A 19,595-nucleotide genomic window follows, 5' to 3' on the forward strand; every position below is an offset into this window, starting at 1 on the left:
AAAGCTTATTTTTTCCCTTTTAAAATTAGGGTAAGTTGATTATTCGATGGCACGGATGATTCGTGTATATGCAGTAATATATCACAATCAGAGTTGAACATACTGAAAGAGTCAAATTACAAATATCAAAAACACAATACAAATTAATACCTCATATTTTCGTGCCTGTTGAGCAATGGACTGTGATCGTTAACAAGATCTGGTAACAGCTCAGTCAACAGATTAATAAAAACCGTCAGGTGACTGAATGACAATGGGTTAATTTATTGCAATAGAAAAAAAAAAAAACAAGTACATCAATACTGTAGTTTGCCATCCCAGAGGAGATGACACGTGAGTCGGGCCCTTAATATCATCTCTATGTTCCTGTAGAATCTCTTATGTGCACGATAAACTGACCTATAAAAATGTTTATGGAAATACTTATGAAGAACTAGGTAATTACACACAGGGAAACACATTAAACACACAACTTAAATTATCACTAGAAGTTAACTCTACAAAAAAAATAATAATAAATAAATAAATGTATAAAAATTTTCAAGTATTCTATTAGTGGTGCTGAAAAGAAGAAACAAGTCCTCAAACTGTTTGGGAGTTAGTGAGGGGAGATAACAACGGGCATGTGTGTGTGTGAAGTGAATGATCCAGGAACTTTTGTAGCGGACTGGACACCTGTCCCTCCCATCCCTCACTGTATACTTCTCGGGCCGTCGATGGGCATGGTATGAAGGACTTCATCTAACAGCTGCAGCGCTCGGTGGAGATGAACCTGAAACAGAAACTTATTGTTTATTTTCTAACAAATTAATATGAGGAGAATGATGGAAAGATTACAAGAGAATATCCAACAGAGAGGAATTTAACCAATTGGTCACAGAACAGTAGTTATGCCAATGAATTTTATAGTTATCTACTTTTATTGCTATTTTTCTAGCAAGCAGGTTTTACATGTTTTGGTTATCTGTTAAGATTCCCAGTCCTCTACTGAATAGAAAAGAACAAATAAGTGTAAAATCCAGAGATATAGGAACAGGAAAGAAACACTTAATAGGATAAACACTATGACAGGCAGGGTATGAAAACGTTAGCCTAGACCTGTTATGTTTTCATGTTTGTCCCTGTCTGCTCTTTCTACTCCCTTTTCTCACATCGATCATTGTGTTTAACCCATAGTGAGTTCCTCATTAACATGTTTTCCTGCTTGGCACGTCGTAAATTCAAAGTCCCGATATTCATCGTATTAAATCTATACAAAAATACCTCACTTAATGCATCACAAAGTTTCGCTATTACTGCTTAGTACGATCACATTTTGTCCTAAACCTGAAAATGTTACTGTATTTGTCATAACTTGTCAAAGAAATGTGATTTCTATTTTGGGTAAGAGCCGTCGCTACAGCTGCATAATTACGGGAAAAGGTCTTCCTGAACTTCCAAGGATAAGTTGCACTTTCGGGGAGCAAGCTGTTAGCCTCAGGAATGTTCACTTTTGCTTGGCGGTTAACATCAAGATAGTTGTATTGTAGAGTGAGCCTGTTTGTGCTTTTATTTCACATTCCAGTCAGAAGGTAGAAATGTATTTTGCATTGAGTGGTACAGCGAAGTGTGGTTAATATGTCGCGTGATACGATAGCCTACTATCTGAATTAGGAACATTATCATGTGAAATTGACTAGCGTGGTACATATTTGTCTTGTGATAGCCATGGATACGCAAATATTGTGAAATTCCTTAATAATGAAGTCCAAATTAAAATATGTCACAAAGTGGACTGACATAAGCGCGCAGAGGTCACGAATGTTGAAACTCGCACCTTCGAGTTTCGACTTGATCACTCAAGTTGGTCGAAGTTTTGTTCGATTCAAAATGGCGGCCAACATTTTCTCGCAGTTGCACATCGTTGAATGTAACCTCCAATTCATGGTCTATGAGTGTGACCAGAAAATAATGTTAAATAAACCACTGCTTCGAAATAAAAGGATTCTACTAACATTTGTTTTAGAAAGAGTGTGATCTGCAATACTACTTTGATACTTTTGTTGGCCTCTGTGCACATGTTTTCATATTTGTTGTCTGGTGTTTTTCATACCTTTCACTGTACTTGTTATTTTATAACCCCCACCGGAAAGATTTTCATATTTGTTCTCTCGTGTTTTCCACACCTTTTAATACTTTCCTCTGATCTTTAGAAATGGTAGACAGGCCTATCGTTTTCACTGTACCCGCGGATACATGACGTATAATGCACTCATGCTGGAAAAAATTGTATCTAGTGTTTTCATATACCTGTTGGATAGTTTTTATTCGTATACTCACTAGTACATTTTCTTGTTTAACATGTTCTATTTCCTTGTCCCCTGCAGAAATGTCTTAACGAGGTTTTGCCGTGTACGGAAAGGTTAAACAAGTCAATTGGAACAGATAATGAAAGGTATACCAGGGGCATACACCAAGCTGTAGAAGGAAGAGAGACCTTATATACTCCCTGGCACGTAAGCTTATACACTATGCATACAACCTTACTCCTTCTCTCCTGTTAATATTGAAGGTAGTGATTTATAATTATTTTCTAATGCTGGGTTCCATTCAGTGTCGCCAAACCATACAGTTTAGGGACGCTACTTGCCGATACAAAGTCTTACAGTTACTGTTAATCTGGCACGTTGACATTATAGTCATGGTTTATTTCGTGACTTCCGAGAATTACGTATTGCCACTAACATATTGTTAAAATCGCTAGTGTTACAACTGCGGGTATGATCATTGCATATTTTCTTTTTCTGTGGGATTGTAAATCTGTTTGGGTAATACCAGGTAAATAGAATTGTGGCATGTTCGAATAAAATGCATTTAATAATGTAGTTGGTGTGAAATGATGAACGCAGCATTTTATTAATTATGATCTTATTTCGTACATACTCTTCCACTCCTTTTATCCACCTGTCTCTTGGTCCTCCACATGGTCGTTTACCTGTTATCTCCATTTTGTGCATCCTCCTCGGTATCCTTTTTTCTGTTATTCTCTTCATGTGTCCATACCATCTACGTCTAGATGCCTCTATCCTATTCTGTAGTGGCTCTTCTTTTACTATATCTTGAACCTTTTCATTTCTCATCTTATCCCATCTTGTCATTCCTATCCTGCTTCTCAGACATTTCATTTCACTTGCCTGTATTCTATCCATGGCTCTCTGCCTCATTACTCAAGTCTCAGCTGCATACGTCAGAATAGGTATATAGTACATCCTGTACTTCCTGTACAGAGAAGAGGGGAGGACTGGGCAAGAGTGACTAGGGAGAAGTGGTGGGAAGACAAGAGGAGATGGAGAGGCTTATGTTCCATGCAGACCCGGCCAACAGCTGGAAACTGCAGATGATGATGATGATCTTATTTCGTCCAATAATTATGTATAGAATTCGACTGGGATGTGTAAGAAGCAAGAAAAATCTGCGAGAACTCCTCCGGAAAAGAAAGCAACATTACCTCCTCTCTAAAGATCGGTTCTGTTCAAATGGAAGGAAATTTCGTTATCAACTTAACTGAACCTAACCTTGTCTTCTCACGACTTTGGTACGATTTGCAGACTTACCCTTTGTGTATTCATATATTTGCTTGTGTGTATTATTACAGCATGGTTTCTCTTCAGTCCGGCAAATAATAGCAAATTTCAAGAAGGGAGCTGAATTATTTACAATGGACAAACACCGAAGAATACGGTTATAGTAATGCGTATATCAAGATAAAGGCAGAAATATATAACATTAAATTGAGTGAGGGTGAGAGGGAATGTGTGTGTGTTTATTTCCTTAATTCCTTATTAGGCTTGAAAACCGATTTAATTATGAATAATATCTTGATTGATCATTTACTTGGGTAAGGGAACCTCCATTAATGATACTTAAAATGAGGTTAGTTTGTTGATGGTTATGTCTTGTGATTTCAATATGTAACTAGCCAAGTACGCAGCGAAGATGAGCCATTAAAAAAAAAAGAGAGAGAATAATAAGATGGTGATATTCGCCTTTCGGCGTATAGCTTTACGCGACGAGTATTATACAAGACTTGTCTTCTTCTATAACAACATTTTCAAAGCTCTTACTGCACAGCTTCTTATTCACTGGCCAGTGGGCTGCAATATTATCAGAGTTCTCAATAACACTTATTAATCATCCAACTTTTAATACAACTTCAAACTGCAAGAAATTAATTTCATTTTGGTTCCATATCAATGAAAAGGAACTGTTAGTATCAGGGGACAAAACTTGAGGCTGTGAATACTTCAAATGAGGCGTCTAGTATCAAAACCGGCCAAGTCACAAAATTTACGAAAATGAGTTAAGGTTATCAATTTGAAGTAGAAGTATAACACTATCAGGTGAAACAAGAATATGCTTTAAAATCGTCCATGTCTTCATGTTATAGAGCACTGAATTCTCGGTCGTGCAACAGAATCGGCCAAGTCGTGCAGCCAGTGAATTCAAAACCGGCCAAGTCAAGGAACAAGCGACAATCTTTATGATGCAGCATTATTGTCTGGAATCTTGTGTTGTTACATTAAGCAACAATGTGATAATATCAGTAGGTAAAATAGTTCCTTGTAATGTATATTCTTTGAAGTCATAATATTTTGTTTTTTGTTCGTTTGCAACACTGATTTACGTATTCGCGGGCTTCTTACCGTCATTGGCGCCAAAGCAATCCTATTTCCGGTGTGCTCGTATTTGGTCATTATTGTGTGCTGTAACGTTGATATTGTTCCGAGTGGTGAACTGAAAGATTTACTTTCATACCTTGTGAAATTGTACAAAATTGCAACAAAAACGGCCAAGTCAAAATTTAAATTAACAAAAAAGATGGGTTAATTATGAGTTAGATTTCTCAAAACAGCGGAACTTAAATATTAAAACATTAAGGATATAACTGTGAAAAAAATATTTTCTGACCATCATTGCTTTGTCTCTACAGGTTTTTCGTCCATATTGAAAAATATGCCTTGAGTGACTTGGCCGGTTTTGATACTAGACGCCTCAAATATTTGGGAAGTGAAATAATGCAAGATTGGATAAGGAGATCAGTAGAAGGGTACACGCAGGAAACATGTCCTACCAGAATGTAAGGAACCTGGTGTGGAACAGGGAAGTTCCTACAAACTGTTGGTTAATTCCGACAGTTCAGGGGTGTGTGTGTGTGTGTGTGTGTGTGTGTGTGCGTGCGCGCGCGCGCCGACTTACACATTAGGATTCATCTTAGGTAGAGTTGCATTTTCGTAAGCACGTAGATTGCCTATCACGCGACAACTCGAAAGATCTGCACCTGGGTTCGGAGGCCACACACCATTATTATTATTATTATTATTATTATTATTATTATTATTATTATTATATTAACATGTTGAAAAATGCCCAAATACAGTACCTGCGTTTTATTATTTTGCTTTCCCCCTATTTTATGTCACACGCATTTATTGTTTTTCTGCATCTATCGTCATTTTCCCCCTCGCTCTTGAAAAACGATGCATCGAGGTTTTACTGTATTAACCCTTTCCCGCCCATATTAAAATGCATGTTTACCCCAGAATTAAAGCAATTCTTTTCAGCCATCATTATGATAATGCAGACATGTAAGCAGCATGCTCATTTGTTTTCTGGGCAATTAAATCGAAAATGTTTTCATCAAATATGAGGGAGAAATACTCTAATGCTGTACTACCCACAGGAAGAGAATGGCAAGGTCCTACCTCTTCAGTAAAGTCTGCCGGTTTGACGTAAGACAATGTATTTGTCCACTGAAAGTTAGGCCTACAATCTATGTCATCACGCATGTGTACGTCGTCATTTCCTGAAATATCGTCACTTTCATTCACTTTCCACTTCACCGAGTTCACTTAAGCCACTACTAACAGTTTCACAGTCAGAATTATCGTTCACCAAACGTTCAATGTCGTTATCACATAAAATATTTTCACGTGAATTAAGTGTCGACATGTTTGTTTACAATATGTCACTGCCTTCCGTATTTCGTGCTATCGGCCGATAGATGGCTCATACATGCGACTAGAAGTACAAGTACGCTTTACAACACTATGGGTGGGAGGCCCTAAGCTTTCGCGCTACGCATTACTACGCTATAGGTGGGAGAGGCTTAACTTATGCATAAGAGACTTGGACTTTGACAGCAAGAAATGAGGGTAAAATTTAGGCCAGTGAGATGAAGTTCCTGAGGAGTATGGTAGGGAAGACAAGGAGTGACAGAATAAGAAATCTTGAGGTCAGAAAAGAGATAGGGGTAGAAAAACTGAGTGATAGGATGGAGAAGAATAAATTGAGATGGTGTAGTCATGTTATGAGGATGGAAGAGGGAATGATACCAAAACAAGTATTGAAAGCTAAGATAGAAGGAAAGAAGGCAAGAGAGAGGCCCAGAGCAAGACGTATGGACTCTGTCAAGAACATTATAAGAAAAAGAAGATTAAACTGGAATACAATTACTGAAGAGAAGTGGTGGAGAAGTACCATAAACACCCCGACCTGGCAGGAGCTGGAGAAGGGAAAATGAAAACTATGATGATTGACAATTATGTTACATAAATTTAAAAAATTTTAATTTGATATTTTTAACAATCTTGAAGCGTGAGTAAATCTGAATGTATTGACTATGTGGAATACAATTATACTAGTTTTTTAACTGATATCATTTCAAGTAATTTAAAGCAGCAGTAAGGATGGTAAACAAGTACGAACCTTCGCCTACCCTGCTAAACCAGTTCTTGGAAGTAATGAACTTCAACTAACGAGCGTCATACATTTCCTGTGACTCTGTTATTTAGTTACACACCTCGATCCAGCAAGGAGTCTCCTTGATTGACTGACGTGGGTAGTCAGGGCCCCAGCCTTTGACAAAGCTCAACCTTAAGATGCAGAGTCTCCTCAAGTCATCCACACCAATACCGGCTGCAGCACTCAGACCTGATGAATAGTAATGTCAAGAAGTAAGCTACTGGAAGATATCAATAACAGCTAACAGTAGCCCAATGTGTATACATAAAATTGTCTTTCTGTCTGGGGAAATCAAGTCTAATGGCAGACAGGGAAGTTCAATGAATCATCAGTGACAACACTGGGAAATGATCTCATTAAGAACAGAGAACTGAGATTGATGAGGACCCCCTCATAGATAGTGCTAAAAATGATCGTCTTCCATATCTAAGACTAAAATACTTTAAAAATTGAGCTTATAATTTGTCTACAAGGCACTCTAGCATTGGGTTTCAGTCTCGGATGTGGAAGGGGATCATGTTTAGCACAGGCTACGATCAAGTTCTATTTTCCTGTAGCTGAAATGTAAATCCGTACACATTTTCAATAAGTAACATAATTTAAAGACAAAAGATCAGGGTCTTTAGCAGTGCATAACACAATACTGTATATGTAAGGGGACCCTGAGGATGACATTTTTCAGACGGTCATAAACTTTATGGAGTAGGAGAAAGTGGAACCCCAAGCTCTGATAATTGTAAGATGGTGAGACAATTTTGAAGTTGAAAATAAAGGAAAGATAAGATACAAATGATGGAATCTATTTTTGAGGAGCTTAGGGTTCAAAATGAGCTGAAGATATATACACATGTGTTCACCCCATTAATAGCCACAATAAAAGGCTGTAAGAAGTATAGCTTATTTAGTACTTACTGATGGCAGGAGCAATACCACCAACAGAATGAGGTCCTGGGATGTGACCGGCAACTGCAGCAGCCTGTGCTGCTGCAGCTGCCTGAGCTGTTGCAGCCTGCTGTTGCATCTGACGATGGCACTGCCGCAAATCGAATACCTAGACAGAGCAACAAGCAACTTAAGTTCTTTTCTACAACTCCTCCCCATACATCAGAGACAGAAGCCATTTCGAGGCTTTCAAAACACTATTGACTGAAATCCTACCTTGAGGTTTACCAAATAGTTGTCGGTCATGCATCAATTAAAACTAGAAACAAAATGAGCATGCTTCTAGACTTAATTTGTTAATTCTATGTTTTATGGGATTTTTCTCATCTTCATGGTAGCTAGTCTCAAATTAAAAAAGTATCAACATTGGGAGAGTGGTGGACAACTGTGCATGAAATTCATAATGGTGCTCAGGTCTAGGGAAGTACTCAGCCTAAACATAAGATAACTATTCCTTCTCTTGTCGCTCCTAATCCCCTTTAACTCACAGCTTTTTCTATTTAACAACAATACTTGCCACCATTAGGTTTAAAAAAAAAAAAAAAATTAATCTCCACTGACGAAGAAGTAAGCATGAGTTTTGTACTTTTATGTCTTCCTTTTTTATGTAATCTGTATGTGTGTGCAAGCCTCTATGTGGTAAGTAGCTGCATACGTATCACTCTAGGTGTGCGTGATTAGAGCAGTGGTCTAGCTGCTGGCTTTTCAAATGGATACCTATTGTTTGAACATGAGTCAATCCTGGATTGGAATTTCCACCTGAAAGGTTACATGGTATCCAGAAGAGCATCTGGGGCCTGTTCCACGAATGAACTTTGCAACTTTTCACTTCTGACTTTGCACTTTTCAGTTCAGATTTTGTTCCACTATCACTTTTCAGATATGTCTTGCAAAGTGAAAAATTAGGAACCTTTTTACTTTTGAAGCATGTTATGATCCTCCATCGGTACAGAAATGCAAAGTGCAAAGAAATGAAGTGAAAATTTTTCAGAAATCTTGCAAAGAGTCGATCCTCTTTTAAGCTGTTAATTAACAAGTATCTACACTAGTTTCTTAGCATAGAATTTGATTTAGAGATATAAACATGTTACGACGAAAGCTTTTATTATCATCAAGTGAGAATAGAGATGAAGAATCCAACAAGAGAACGTACAAAGATAGGATTAATTTTCATAACCTCACTTCGATGGAATTTTGCAAGTTTTTTCGTTTTACCCCAACACAAGCTGACTATATTCCTTTAATGATTGGTCATTACTTATTGAAACCTGCAGCTAAAGGAAGTCAATCCTTTTTGAAAAAGGAACAAATTCTTATATACTTACATTGGTGAGGAAATGATGCCCAGCTGCACGGTGTAGCAGCAATGCATGGCACATCAAAATCAACTATTTGCAGAACTGTTTCTAAAGTTGTAGATACTACAGACAATGTAACATTTCCTAACATAATACACTGGCCTGATATTCCACCTATTATAGTGCAGGAATTTTTAATGAAGGGTGGCTTTCCTTGTGTGTGTGTGTGTGTGTGTGTGTGTGTGTGTGTGTGTTGACGGTATTCTCGTTAATTATTATACTCATAATATTTATAACGTCTTCACCGTAAAAACATTAAAATCATGGAATATTATAAAGTTTGTCCATGGAATAAACTTGATTGATTCACACTTACACAAAGATTATTCACTTTGCGAAAAAATTGAAAAGCAAGACCTAGATCAGGGCCTCTCAAACGACCAAAATCTCACACGAGCAAATTGAGGCGCAGAGTTCCTGTGCACAGGGCATCGGTCCCATTCGGCTCGGACTAACGCTTCGTCTCTGGGCTACTCGGCTAAGCTCGGCTCGGATTTGGAGCGCAACGGAGCAAGCGAGGAAGAGGGAGACAGGTGGAGCAAGCGAGACAGGAGTGGGGAAAGAGAGAGACAGCGCTATTGCTCCAAATCGAGGAGTGGGGGTCTACACTCTGGTCAACCAAGCGAAGTCGTCTTTTGCACCGTGCACAGTGCATTCACCAGGTGCGTGCCCTCTGAGAGGCCCTGATCTAGATCATGGTGGAACAAAAATCCTCCGTGGCTCAGGTGGCAGTGCATCGGCCTCTCACCACTGGGTTCCGTGGTTCAAATCCTGATCAATCCATGTGAGATTTGTGCTGGACAAAGTGGAGGCGGGACAGGTTTTCTTCTGGCACTCTGGTTTTCCCCGTCATCTTTCATTCCAGCAACACTCTCCAGTATAGTTTCATTTGTCAGTCATTAATCACTGCCCCAGAGGAATGCGACAGGCCTCGGCAGCTGGCACAATTCCTATCCTCACCGCAAGATAGGGGTTATATTCATTCCATCCCTGACCTGGTCACTGACTGGAAAACAGGTAGTAGATTTTCTTCTTCTTTTCACAGTGGAACAGAAAGAATTTGCACTTTATGAACAGTGCAAAGTTGAAAAGTTTATTCGTGGAACAGGCCCCTGGCCTTAAATCCCTAAGTGAGCAAGGGAGGCTCCAGTAACCTACAAAATACCTGGGATAAGCTGAAGGAAGTTTTATTTTTAAGAAATTTCTTGTTGATCCTTTTTTGCCTGAGCAACTGACTAAATGATTGACAGAGTGACAGCTTGAGAAATTACTCAGTGGCAGGAAAGGAAAAATAATAAATACGACATAGTGCCAGGCATTTTCTTTCTTATCCAGTGAAAAGATTACTGATGCACTACAGATGAATATTGTTCTTCTCTCCTTTCAAGGGGTAAGACATGTTCAGTAGACTGAACTGAATGCTGAACGTATATCATCCTACAACCAGTTTGACCAATATTATAGTTTCATACGGAAATTTTGTCCCATTGGAGGTCTTTAACATGCAGGTAAATCTACCGATAGGAGGGTGGCATATCTGAGCAGTCTCAAATACCACCGAACTGAGCTGGGATCAAACCTAACATCTTGGGTTTAGAAGAATAGTGGTTAACTGTCTGAGCCTCTCAGACCAGTCAAACATGACCGATCCTTCCAAACGCAAGGAAGTGGAAGGTTCTGTACATATCTGTATCTATCAGAGAAAAGTTTGTGGATTAATGACTGGCAACATGGTTTTACAGAAGACTACTCCTGTGAGAGTCATATGTCGTCACTCTTTCAGAATTTTTTCTGCTATTTGCTTTATGTCGCACCGACACAGATAGGTCTTATGGCGACGATGGGATAGGAAAGGCCTAGGAATAGGAAGGAAGTGGCCATTGCCTTAATTAAGGTACAGCCCCAGCATTTGCCTGGTGTAAAAATGGGAAACCACGGAAAACCATCTTCAGGGCTGCCGACAGTGGGGTTCGAACCCACTATTTCTCAGATGCGAGCTCACAGCTGCGCGCCCCTAACCGCACGGCCAACTTGCCTGGTTTTCAGAATATTAGTGAGTCACTAGATAGATTGTCAGCAAGACTTAAACGGTTCAGGCATGTAAAGAGAATGCCGGGCACTCGAACACTGCATGTACACATAGAACAGACAGTCAGTGGCAGGGGATTTGTTGGACAACCAAAGAAAGGATGTCTGGACGAACTGAAGACAGACGTAAAGAGTACAGGAGAGGACTTGAGAGTGATGATGGAGACAAAGAACTACATGGAGATACACCACCCTACCCAACATGCTGGAAGGGTTACATGATGATTATGGTGACTACATAAAGGAGTGCAAGTTGATGCTACTGTAAGTGATTTTGCTAAAGCATCTGATGTACTACCATAAGACATTCTGAAAACAAAATAGGCAGAAACAATCGGTGATAAATGGATGGTTCTGTGGATCCAAGAACTTCTGACCGACTCCAACAAAGTTTCTACAACGCCAGGAGTCGTACAGGGTAGAGTTATTGCCCACTTCTATTTATGGCACTTATCAATGACCTACTGAATATAATTTGAAGTGACGATAATGAATTAGCACAAGCCGATCTAAACATACTGCATAATTATGCACCCGAAAAGAAAATAAATTCACAAAAATGCAGTCTCATAAAAATGGGGAAGAAATGATGATGATGCTTATTGTTTAAAGGGGCCTAACATCGAGGTCATCGGCCCCTAATGGTACGAAATGAAATGACAACAAAAAGTTCAAAAAATCCACTGACCAAAATAAATAAAAATGTCATGAAAAACGAATGGATGGATATGAACCAAAAAAAAAAAGAAACAAGAAACAAACAAACAACAAAAACAGTGGCTCCGACTCAAAAACGGTCATAAACAATAGTATTACTGACCAAGGGACCACTTATAAAGCACAGTCCTGAATAGATTATGCTTGATGTCTAAAGGGGTCCAAAAACCAGGTCTAAGGACCCTCAGTATGGTACATGTCGCACGTAAAGTAGAACCATGATATTTCTCAAGCTGCGGTAAAAATCAAAGGTAGCGTAAACTCACGGTGTTCCAAGCATTAATGTACTACTCACAAGTATTGTACGTCGTAAAGGTAACGCAGACCTATGGTGTTTCTCACACAATGGCGCCACTCATAGCCAACGCAAACCGACGAGGTTCCTCGCCTAGGTGTACTAAGCACGGGCGCCGGCATTCCCGTGGTGTTCCTCACATAGTGGGTACTAATCACTGGCAACGCAGACCCACGGTGTCGCTCATATAGTGGTACAACTCACAGGCAACGCCCAGACCCGTGGTGTTGCTCACATGGGTATGACTCACGGATACTGGAAACCCAGACTGAACCCCACTTGAGTGCTACAAATAACAAAACTATTCAGTACCTAACAGAGTGGTACTACTCGCAAGTAAAAGCGACCTATGGTGTTCCGCGCGTGATGGTACTAATCAAAAGTAGTTTCATAGTTCTAATACAATCAGCCCTTGGTCGCCCCTTTTAGTCGACTCCCACGACAGGCAGGGGATACCGTGGGTGTATTATTCGTCTGCCTCCCCCACCCACAGGGGGTGTGTTTGGTCCGCGAGAGGTATTTTATTTCCCTCAAGTCCGCCGGCAAGCCGGTTAGGACCCCCCTATCCGCCACCTGGGACGCGCCACGTGGGCGTATCACTTCTCCCCCTGCTACACCTGCAGGTTCGTGGAAATGGGGAAGAAAGACAGGCAGGAGGACTTTAAATACTGTCTTGGATCAGGCGCATTTGCAAATACCTTGGAATCCACGCAAAACAAAATTTAAAATGGGACATTTACATAGGAAGTGTAATTCCTAAAGTGCACAAGTCCTTCAAGATGAGGATGCTAAAGAGCAGCTGTTCCCACACAGAGACGCTGGGGTATTTATCACTCGTAAAGCCAGTCCTGGAATATGGAGCAGATCCATATGACCCATACCAAATAGGGTTGAACTAGAGATAGTAGAGAGAAAGGATGCAAGGTTTGTGCTTAATGATTACAATCCTAGAAGTATAGTGACAAGAATGACAGAAACACTTGGTTCTAGAAAGAAAAGAGCATGGTTATGTCCCATGTACAATGTCTACACCAATAAGCCAGATTGCAGAGAGATGAACAGAAAACCAGAAAAATCCTGTTACATCAGCAGGACCAACTATCTGTAAAAGGTAGACTGCAGAAAAGTACGTATTCTAGTTCATTTCTGTTCAATAATTCATTTTAAAACTATTTTCATTCTTTGCATTTATTTATTGAATAATGTCTATGAAAGGTGGTGGTGGTGTGATGATCTGGGTGATGTTTTCATGGGACACACTGGGGCCCATCATTGTGGTACATCAAGCCCTAAGAGCTATCTGGTATCTGGACGATATTGGGAACCAAATTCATCTGTTCATGTCAACAGTGTTCTCTGATGGTGAAAACCATTTCAAACAGGGCAAATGCACCATGCCATACTTGCAGGATTGTGAAGGACTGGTTTAGGGAATATGACAGTGGGCCCCAAACAGCCCCGTTTGTGGTTCGACTTGGAGAAATGGGTGCATGCTACATCACCACCGCCCAGCAGTGTAGACCAACTGGAGGACCTGCTGTTGTGCTTGTGGTACTAGACACCCCAGGATACCTCCTTCCACCTCATTCAATTGATGCTTTGCAAAGTGGTCTTGGTTCTACATCATATTACGTAGATGGTCACAATGGGTACCATCAGTGTTTTTGTTTTTTAAAGTATCTGTTTTGTACCTGGAAACTGGATTCCCTGGACGATATTTTTGAACACAGAGGTAGTCCTTTTTCTCTCCCCCCCAAAAATGCTGCAATGTAACATACAAGGTTTTTCCACGGAGGTACTTGATTGATATTCCCTCACTTTTTTCTTGTTTAACTGTGCATTCAATTATAGGGTACTCATTCATCCACAGCATCTTACCTTAATGTAGGCACTAGGGTAGATCTTGTGCACAGCATCTCCTGGTGCACGGCCTGCCTCGCGGTCTAGGTAGTAGCTCTGGACAAACACTGAGTGATCGCTGAGACACCGGAGCCACACATCTCCCTCCCCACGCAGGTCTAGCTGAACGCCCTTCCCGATGTGCAGTCTAGTGACATGGACAGACAAAGTGTCTTGATCAAAGAGTTACTTACAACAACAACCGCCCTTCTTATGCTCTACTTACCTTGCTTTCTCACTCTGTTCCGTCCGGTGGACGTTACTTAACGCCCCCAGGCAAAAGCGGTTGCCTCCAGACGGGTCGACATAGCCATCCACTGTGACGTTAGGACACGAAGAAGGCACCTTGAATGTTTCACCCACTTGCGTGTCCAGCTCGAAGTAGGCCACGGAACACCAATATTCGGGTGCAGGCTGTGCAGACAGTAGTCCCGTCAGTGCAACGTCTGAGCCGAGTGGACCTGCACTGTGACCCCCTGGAAAGAAAAAAGCACAATTCAGAATAACGGAATCTCAATAGTTGCCAATTTATAGGATTAAAAAAGAATAAAGGAGAGGTTACGTTCTATCTACCTCTCCTGAAGGTTGCTCATGCTAGCCTGTTACTATGTTTGTGCTCTGTGTACGTTCATATTCTCTTTTTATAGCTTCCTGTCTAAGAAGATATATATCGTTATGATAAGTAAAAGAATAGGAACAAACGTAGACCAGACTTTTGAACAAAAATGAGACTCAATCTGGGGTTTTAAGTTCGTGAGTTTCCCTCAGGATTGACTCTTCTGATCTGTAAATAGTATTACCCCCCTACTTCTGTATCTGGGCAACAGGGATGTCCTTCCATCTTAAGGTGGTTTCAGCTGTTCACCACCATGTTGCTCGAGAGTCCTCAGCCTCTTCTTGGTTCTGCGATGACAAGAACTTTCTATGCAGGACGATCTTCATCACCCCCGCTTGTCATGCTTGTATCGGTGGAGTTGCCTCTTCTCTAGCTCCTCACCAATGGCAATGATTCTGAATGATCTTGACTCATGTTCATTGCGCACACAGTTGGTTCGAGTAACACTTGCAGATCATCGCAGCAGTCTCATTTTTGTAATGTGCATTAGCTGATAATACTTCTTCCGCCTTGTCCGGTGCTAGTAGCCATATATGAGGGCAGGTTTAACAAACCTCTTAAAACTTTCCCTTTAAGGTGCAAGATGTCCGTCAGCGATCCCCATTTTGTCCAACCCACAATGATGCAATGCTTGATATCGTCATCGATAGTGGCATCCGAGATAACTGAAAAAAGTTTCAGAACATGTATTCTGTCTTCTTACATTCAATCCCAAGCCTATTTGTCTCCAGCGATGCTCTCCATTATTATTATTATTATTATTATTATTATTATTATTATTATTATTATTATTATTATTATTATTCAGAACATTTATTCTGTCTTCTTACAGTCAATCCTGAGCCTATTTGTCTCCAGCGACGCTCTCAATAATAATAATAATAATAATAATAATAATAATAATAATAATAATAATAATAATAATAATAATAATAATGTTATTAGCTTTACATCCCTCTAACAACTTTTACGGTTTTCGAAGACGCTGAGGTGCCAGAATTTAGTCCTGCAGAAGTTGTTTAAAGTGCCAGTAAATGTACGGACACGAGGCTGACGTATTTGAGCACCTTCAAATACCACCGGACTGAGTCAGGATTGAATCTGCCAAGCTAGGTAGTTCTGGCATCGACTGCTCTGTCAAGTAGTCAGCGACAGAACTGAACTCAGTAGCAATCCCTGAGGCTTTAACTGAAAAACTTTCAGACACACTTGAGTAACGTCCATTTTGGTAGACAGACGAACATACACGTCCTAAATCAGCCTCGCATACTCCTCAGGGACGTTTTCTTGTCACAACGCTGTCCAGACAATCTCTCTGGGAATGTAGTTAAAGTTCTTCTCAAGGTCAATGAACACCATGTGCAGTTCCTTATATAGTACATAGTGCTTCTCCATCAGGATCTGTAGTGTCTGAATTACATCATTTGTTGCTGGGCTGAGTGGCTCAGACAGTTGAGACGCTGGCCTTTTAGCCCCCATTTGGCATGTAAATAGTATAACCCCGTGCCAGCGAAATTAACCAATTATGGTTAAAATTCCCGACCCTCTGAACCAATGGGCAGTACGCTAACCATTTGGCCATGGAGCCAGACAATTTTTTTAAAATCATTTATGAAGACTCGATTTATTCTCAGGGGTTTCATGGGCAAGATCTGTTTCCTCAAAGGATATTTGTAATCCTATTTTTGAGGGCAATTTTTTGGAGACTGGTGTTCTGGCCACAAACCTCTTCCAAGTCAACAAGAGAACTAAATTGTCTGCAAATCCCAGGCAGTTTGTTCTAATTGAGGGTTTTGCTCCAATTTTGATTGTAGAAGGGTTTTTCTGTTGCCAAAGTTTTATGATGTACCTGATGCTATTTACAATGACATGCTCTCAAATTCTAAGGGTGTGTGAAAAAGAGTAGTTTCTACATTCTCTGACATCTTACTTACATGGGCTTACTTACTTACTTAGATGGGCACGTTGTGGCATTGACAAAACTGATCTGGCATGGGTGCACTGGTAAGTCTCATTAAACGTCTTAGTCAGCCAGAAATTTCCTTCTGCACCCAGAGCCTTCAATAGCTCAACTGGTACTACTTCGCCAGTCTTCACCTTGAGTGATCTCAGGTACAGGTCCTAAACAGGAAGCTGCGCAGTTCCTGCGTCCTGCGGAAATTCTTCAATGAGCAACTCATTGAAGTACCCCCTTCAGCGGTTGTTAATGGCTTTCATTTCTTGCAGAAATACATGGGCATATATGGAAAAATTCCTTCCCAATAATAGACATTCTTAATAATGGATTCAGACATTATAAAATAAGTATTGAAAATGAAAACCTACAACCTGTTTTCCAGTCATTGACCAGGTCAGGGATGTAATGAATGAATCATAAATAGGCTATTAGTACGATGAGGTCGCCACTCCCAAAGTGATTTAGTAATGAATGATAGATGCTATGAAATGAGAATGGAGAGTGTTGCTGGAATGAAAGATGACAGGGAAAACCGGAGTACCCGGAGAAAAACCTGTCCCGCCTCCGCTTTGTCCAGCACAAATCTCACATGGAGTAACCGGGATTTGAACCACGGTATCCAGCAGTAAGAGGCCGATGCGCTGCCGTCTGAGCCATGGAGGCTCTTATAAAATAAGTATTATTGGTTAAAATTTTCTGTATAATGGACACAGTTCCAGGAGTGACGAATGTGAATGTGAGGGGGCTAAATCTAAACTTTGCAAATATTAACAACTCTCTTCTGAGTCCACTGGTAACACTAGGTACACAGAGGATCCATCCACGGCTCGTTGATGTATTGTGGGCTCATATTCATGGTCATTTTTGTGGTTACTCTCTTGGGTGTGATTTGTGCTTCTGGTCGTGTGTTTCGGCTTTCGTGTGCCCGTAATTGACCTAATACTACACTTACACTTGTCTCTAATTTTTTTAAAAATTAACATTATTATTATTATTATTATTATTTTCGCTAATTTAAAAAAAAATTCTCTCTCTCTGGGCATATTTATTTAGATTTAGTTAGTATATTTTCATCCCTATTGCGGGCTTTAAATGAGATCCTTGTTCTAATTTTGTAAACTCGCATTTATGTTAACATTTGTCAACAATGTCATTGTAACATGTTCATTTAACATGTTGAGTGCCAAGCGACCCCATATGGGTACGTGAGAGTAGTCAAGTTTTTGAACTTCACGTCCCCATATGGGGTCGTACGTTCGTTCTAAATCGAGAACTGTGTGAACCCATTTGGGTGCGCAGTAAGTATGTGTTTCGAAGCTGTATAAGTTCTCTTCCTTGCTATCTGCTGGTCGTATATTTAAGTACGTTTGTAGTTCACCTTCCATTCCTCAATTCCTGTCTTGGCGCGACCCCATATGGGTACATCATGAGTGCTTTGTATGGTGGCAAAGTCATTGTCTATCTCGCGCACCGATTGTTTATGTAATTGTGCAGTGCTGTGAGTTTCCTTTTCATTTTTAAGTCGTTATTAGTAAATCGAGCAGTAAAATACTTAGTGCAGATAGTCTGGACGATATATCGAACAAGTCGAACAATGATGTAAACAAAGTATATAGTTACAGTGATTTTGAACCCAGTAGAGAGTAAATAGTGATCTAGCACGTTCATCCATATTGATAAATTACAGTCTTCAGCATACACATCGCCGCTGTATTTCGGGTTTCCAAGCCAGCTGTTGCAACAATTATGACCATCTTCAACGATACAGTCACTGGTTTCACATGTTGCACAATCATCGCTGCTAGGTTCTCTTACTCAAATTAAAATGTTATACAAATAAAATTATATACTTATTCAATATTCCGTAACTACTAATTCTTCTTATAATAATATTCTGTTACATCCTCATTAACCAGATTTACATAATTTTCACTACTTTATATAACAACATTTTATACGAATATTTCCTAACCTAAAATCGGAAGATCGCCATTTACAAACATTTCCTGGCCTAAAATCGAGGATCGTATATTTTTATGGCTCCAATATGAACAAGCTAACACATCTCTCATAATTAACAGCATATAACGCGTCCCTGCAAAGGAAAAGGTAAGTACGACCGAGAGTCGGGACAGTAACTAAGGTAAAAGTGCGACCCCATATGGGGGCAAATGTTCGTGTACAATTCGTAATGATCAGTACGACCCCATATGGGGTCGCAATATTTTACCTAATATACATAATAAGTTGACCTAATATATCATAAATACAACGTCATTTCAGCGATCATTTGCTTGGTTAAGCCTGTGAACGTTTTGGCACCAGGGAGTAACACAATGTTATTAGCTCACGGCACTAGACGGCAGTCCTATGAAATTCGGTCTGGCACTCAACGTGTTAATCAAGGGCTTAGACATATGAGAGATATGAGCATGTCCTTATCTTATCGATCCTGATTGTTGTTTTAACTCTTCGTGCCTGACGGTTACGTAACTTTATTATTGGGGATATTGTGAATAGATATATTGCGATAAGAGCATCTTGTGGATTGCTCTGTGAATGCTATTAAGACTTGATTCCTTCTAAATCTGTGTGTTTGTTTTTTGGTCTCGGTGATGTTATCTGAACTGGATCTATCCTGTAAATTATGTTTCGGTGTTTTATTTATTGTCTGTCCATAACATGACCTTGTGGTCTTAAAATTTGGTTTTATCCAGGTTGTATTTTTATTTTCTGGGCGTGTCTGCTGTGGGGACATTATGGTCGGTATTTGCTGTGTTCTTTGTTAATGGTGATATGTTGGGTTTCTTCATTAATATGTGGTTTGGTGGGATTTTAGCTTCCACTGGGGTGCTGTCAAAGGCCCTCGATTTGCCATCCAACCCATTTTTCCTGTGTTAATCTTAAATTTTATTTAATGTAGATATTTTTGAAAACGTGTAA

At 40.0% G+C, this 19,595-nt stretch overlaps 1 protein-coding gene across 3 annotated transcripts in view; it reads right to left on the reverse strand.

Annotated features, from left to right (window-relative positions):
* Positions 1 to 249: 249 nt before the first annotated feature.
* Positions 250 to 19,595, reverse strand: part of Med (Smad/Smad4 homolog Medea) — a 67,412-nt gene continuing 48,066 nt past the window's right edge. For all 3 annotated transcript variants that reach the window (XM_068229940.1, XM_067156662.2, XM_067156661.2), the window contains 5 exons: positions 14,306 to 14,555; positions 14,059 to 14,227; positions 7,693 to 7,831; positions 6,839 to 6,969; positions 250 to 772 (listed from right to left, as the gene is read on the reverse strand). In XM_068229940.1, the coding sequence (XP_068086041.1) occupies positions 692 to 772; positions 6,839 to 6,969; positions 7,693 to 7,831; positions 14,059 to 14,227; positions 14,306 to 14,555 (770 nt within the window). In that variant the 3' untranslated portion in view covers positions 250 to 691. The remainder of the gene's footprint in view (positions 773 to 6,838; positions 6,970 to 7,692; positions 7,832 to 14,058; positions 14,228 to 14,305; positions 14,556 to 19,595) is intronic.

This window comes from Anabrus simplex, chromosome 12 (genome assembly GCF_040414725.1).
Source record: "Anabrus simplex isolate iqAnaSimp1 chromosome 12, ASM4041472v1, whole genome shotgun sequence".
Taxonomy (NCBI): Eukaryota; Metazoa; Arthropoda; class Insecta; order Orthoptera; family Tettigoniidae; genus Anabrus; species Anabrus simplex.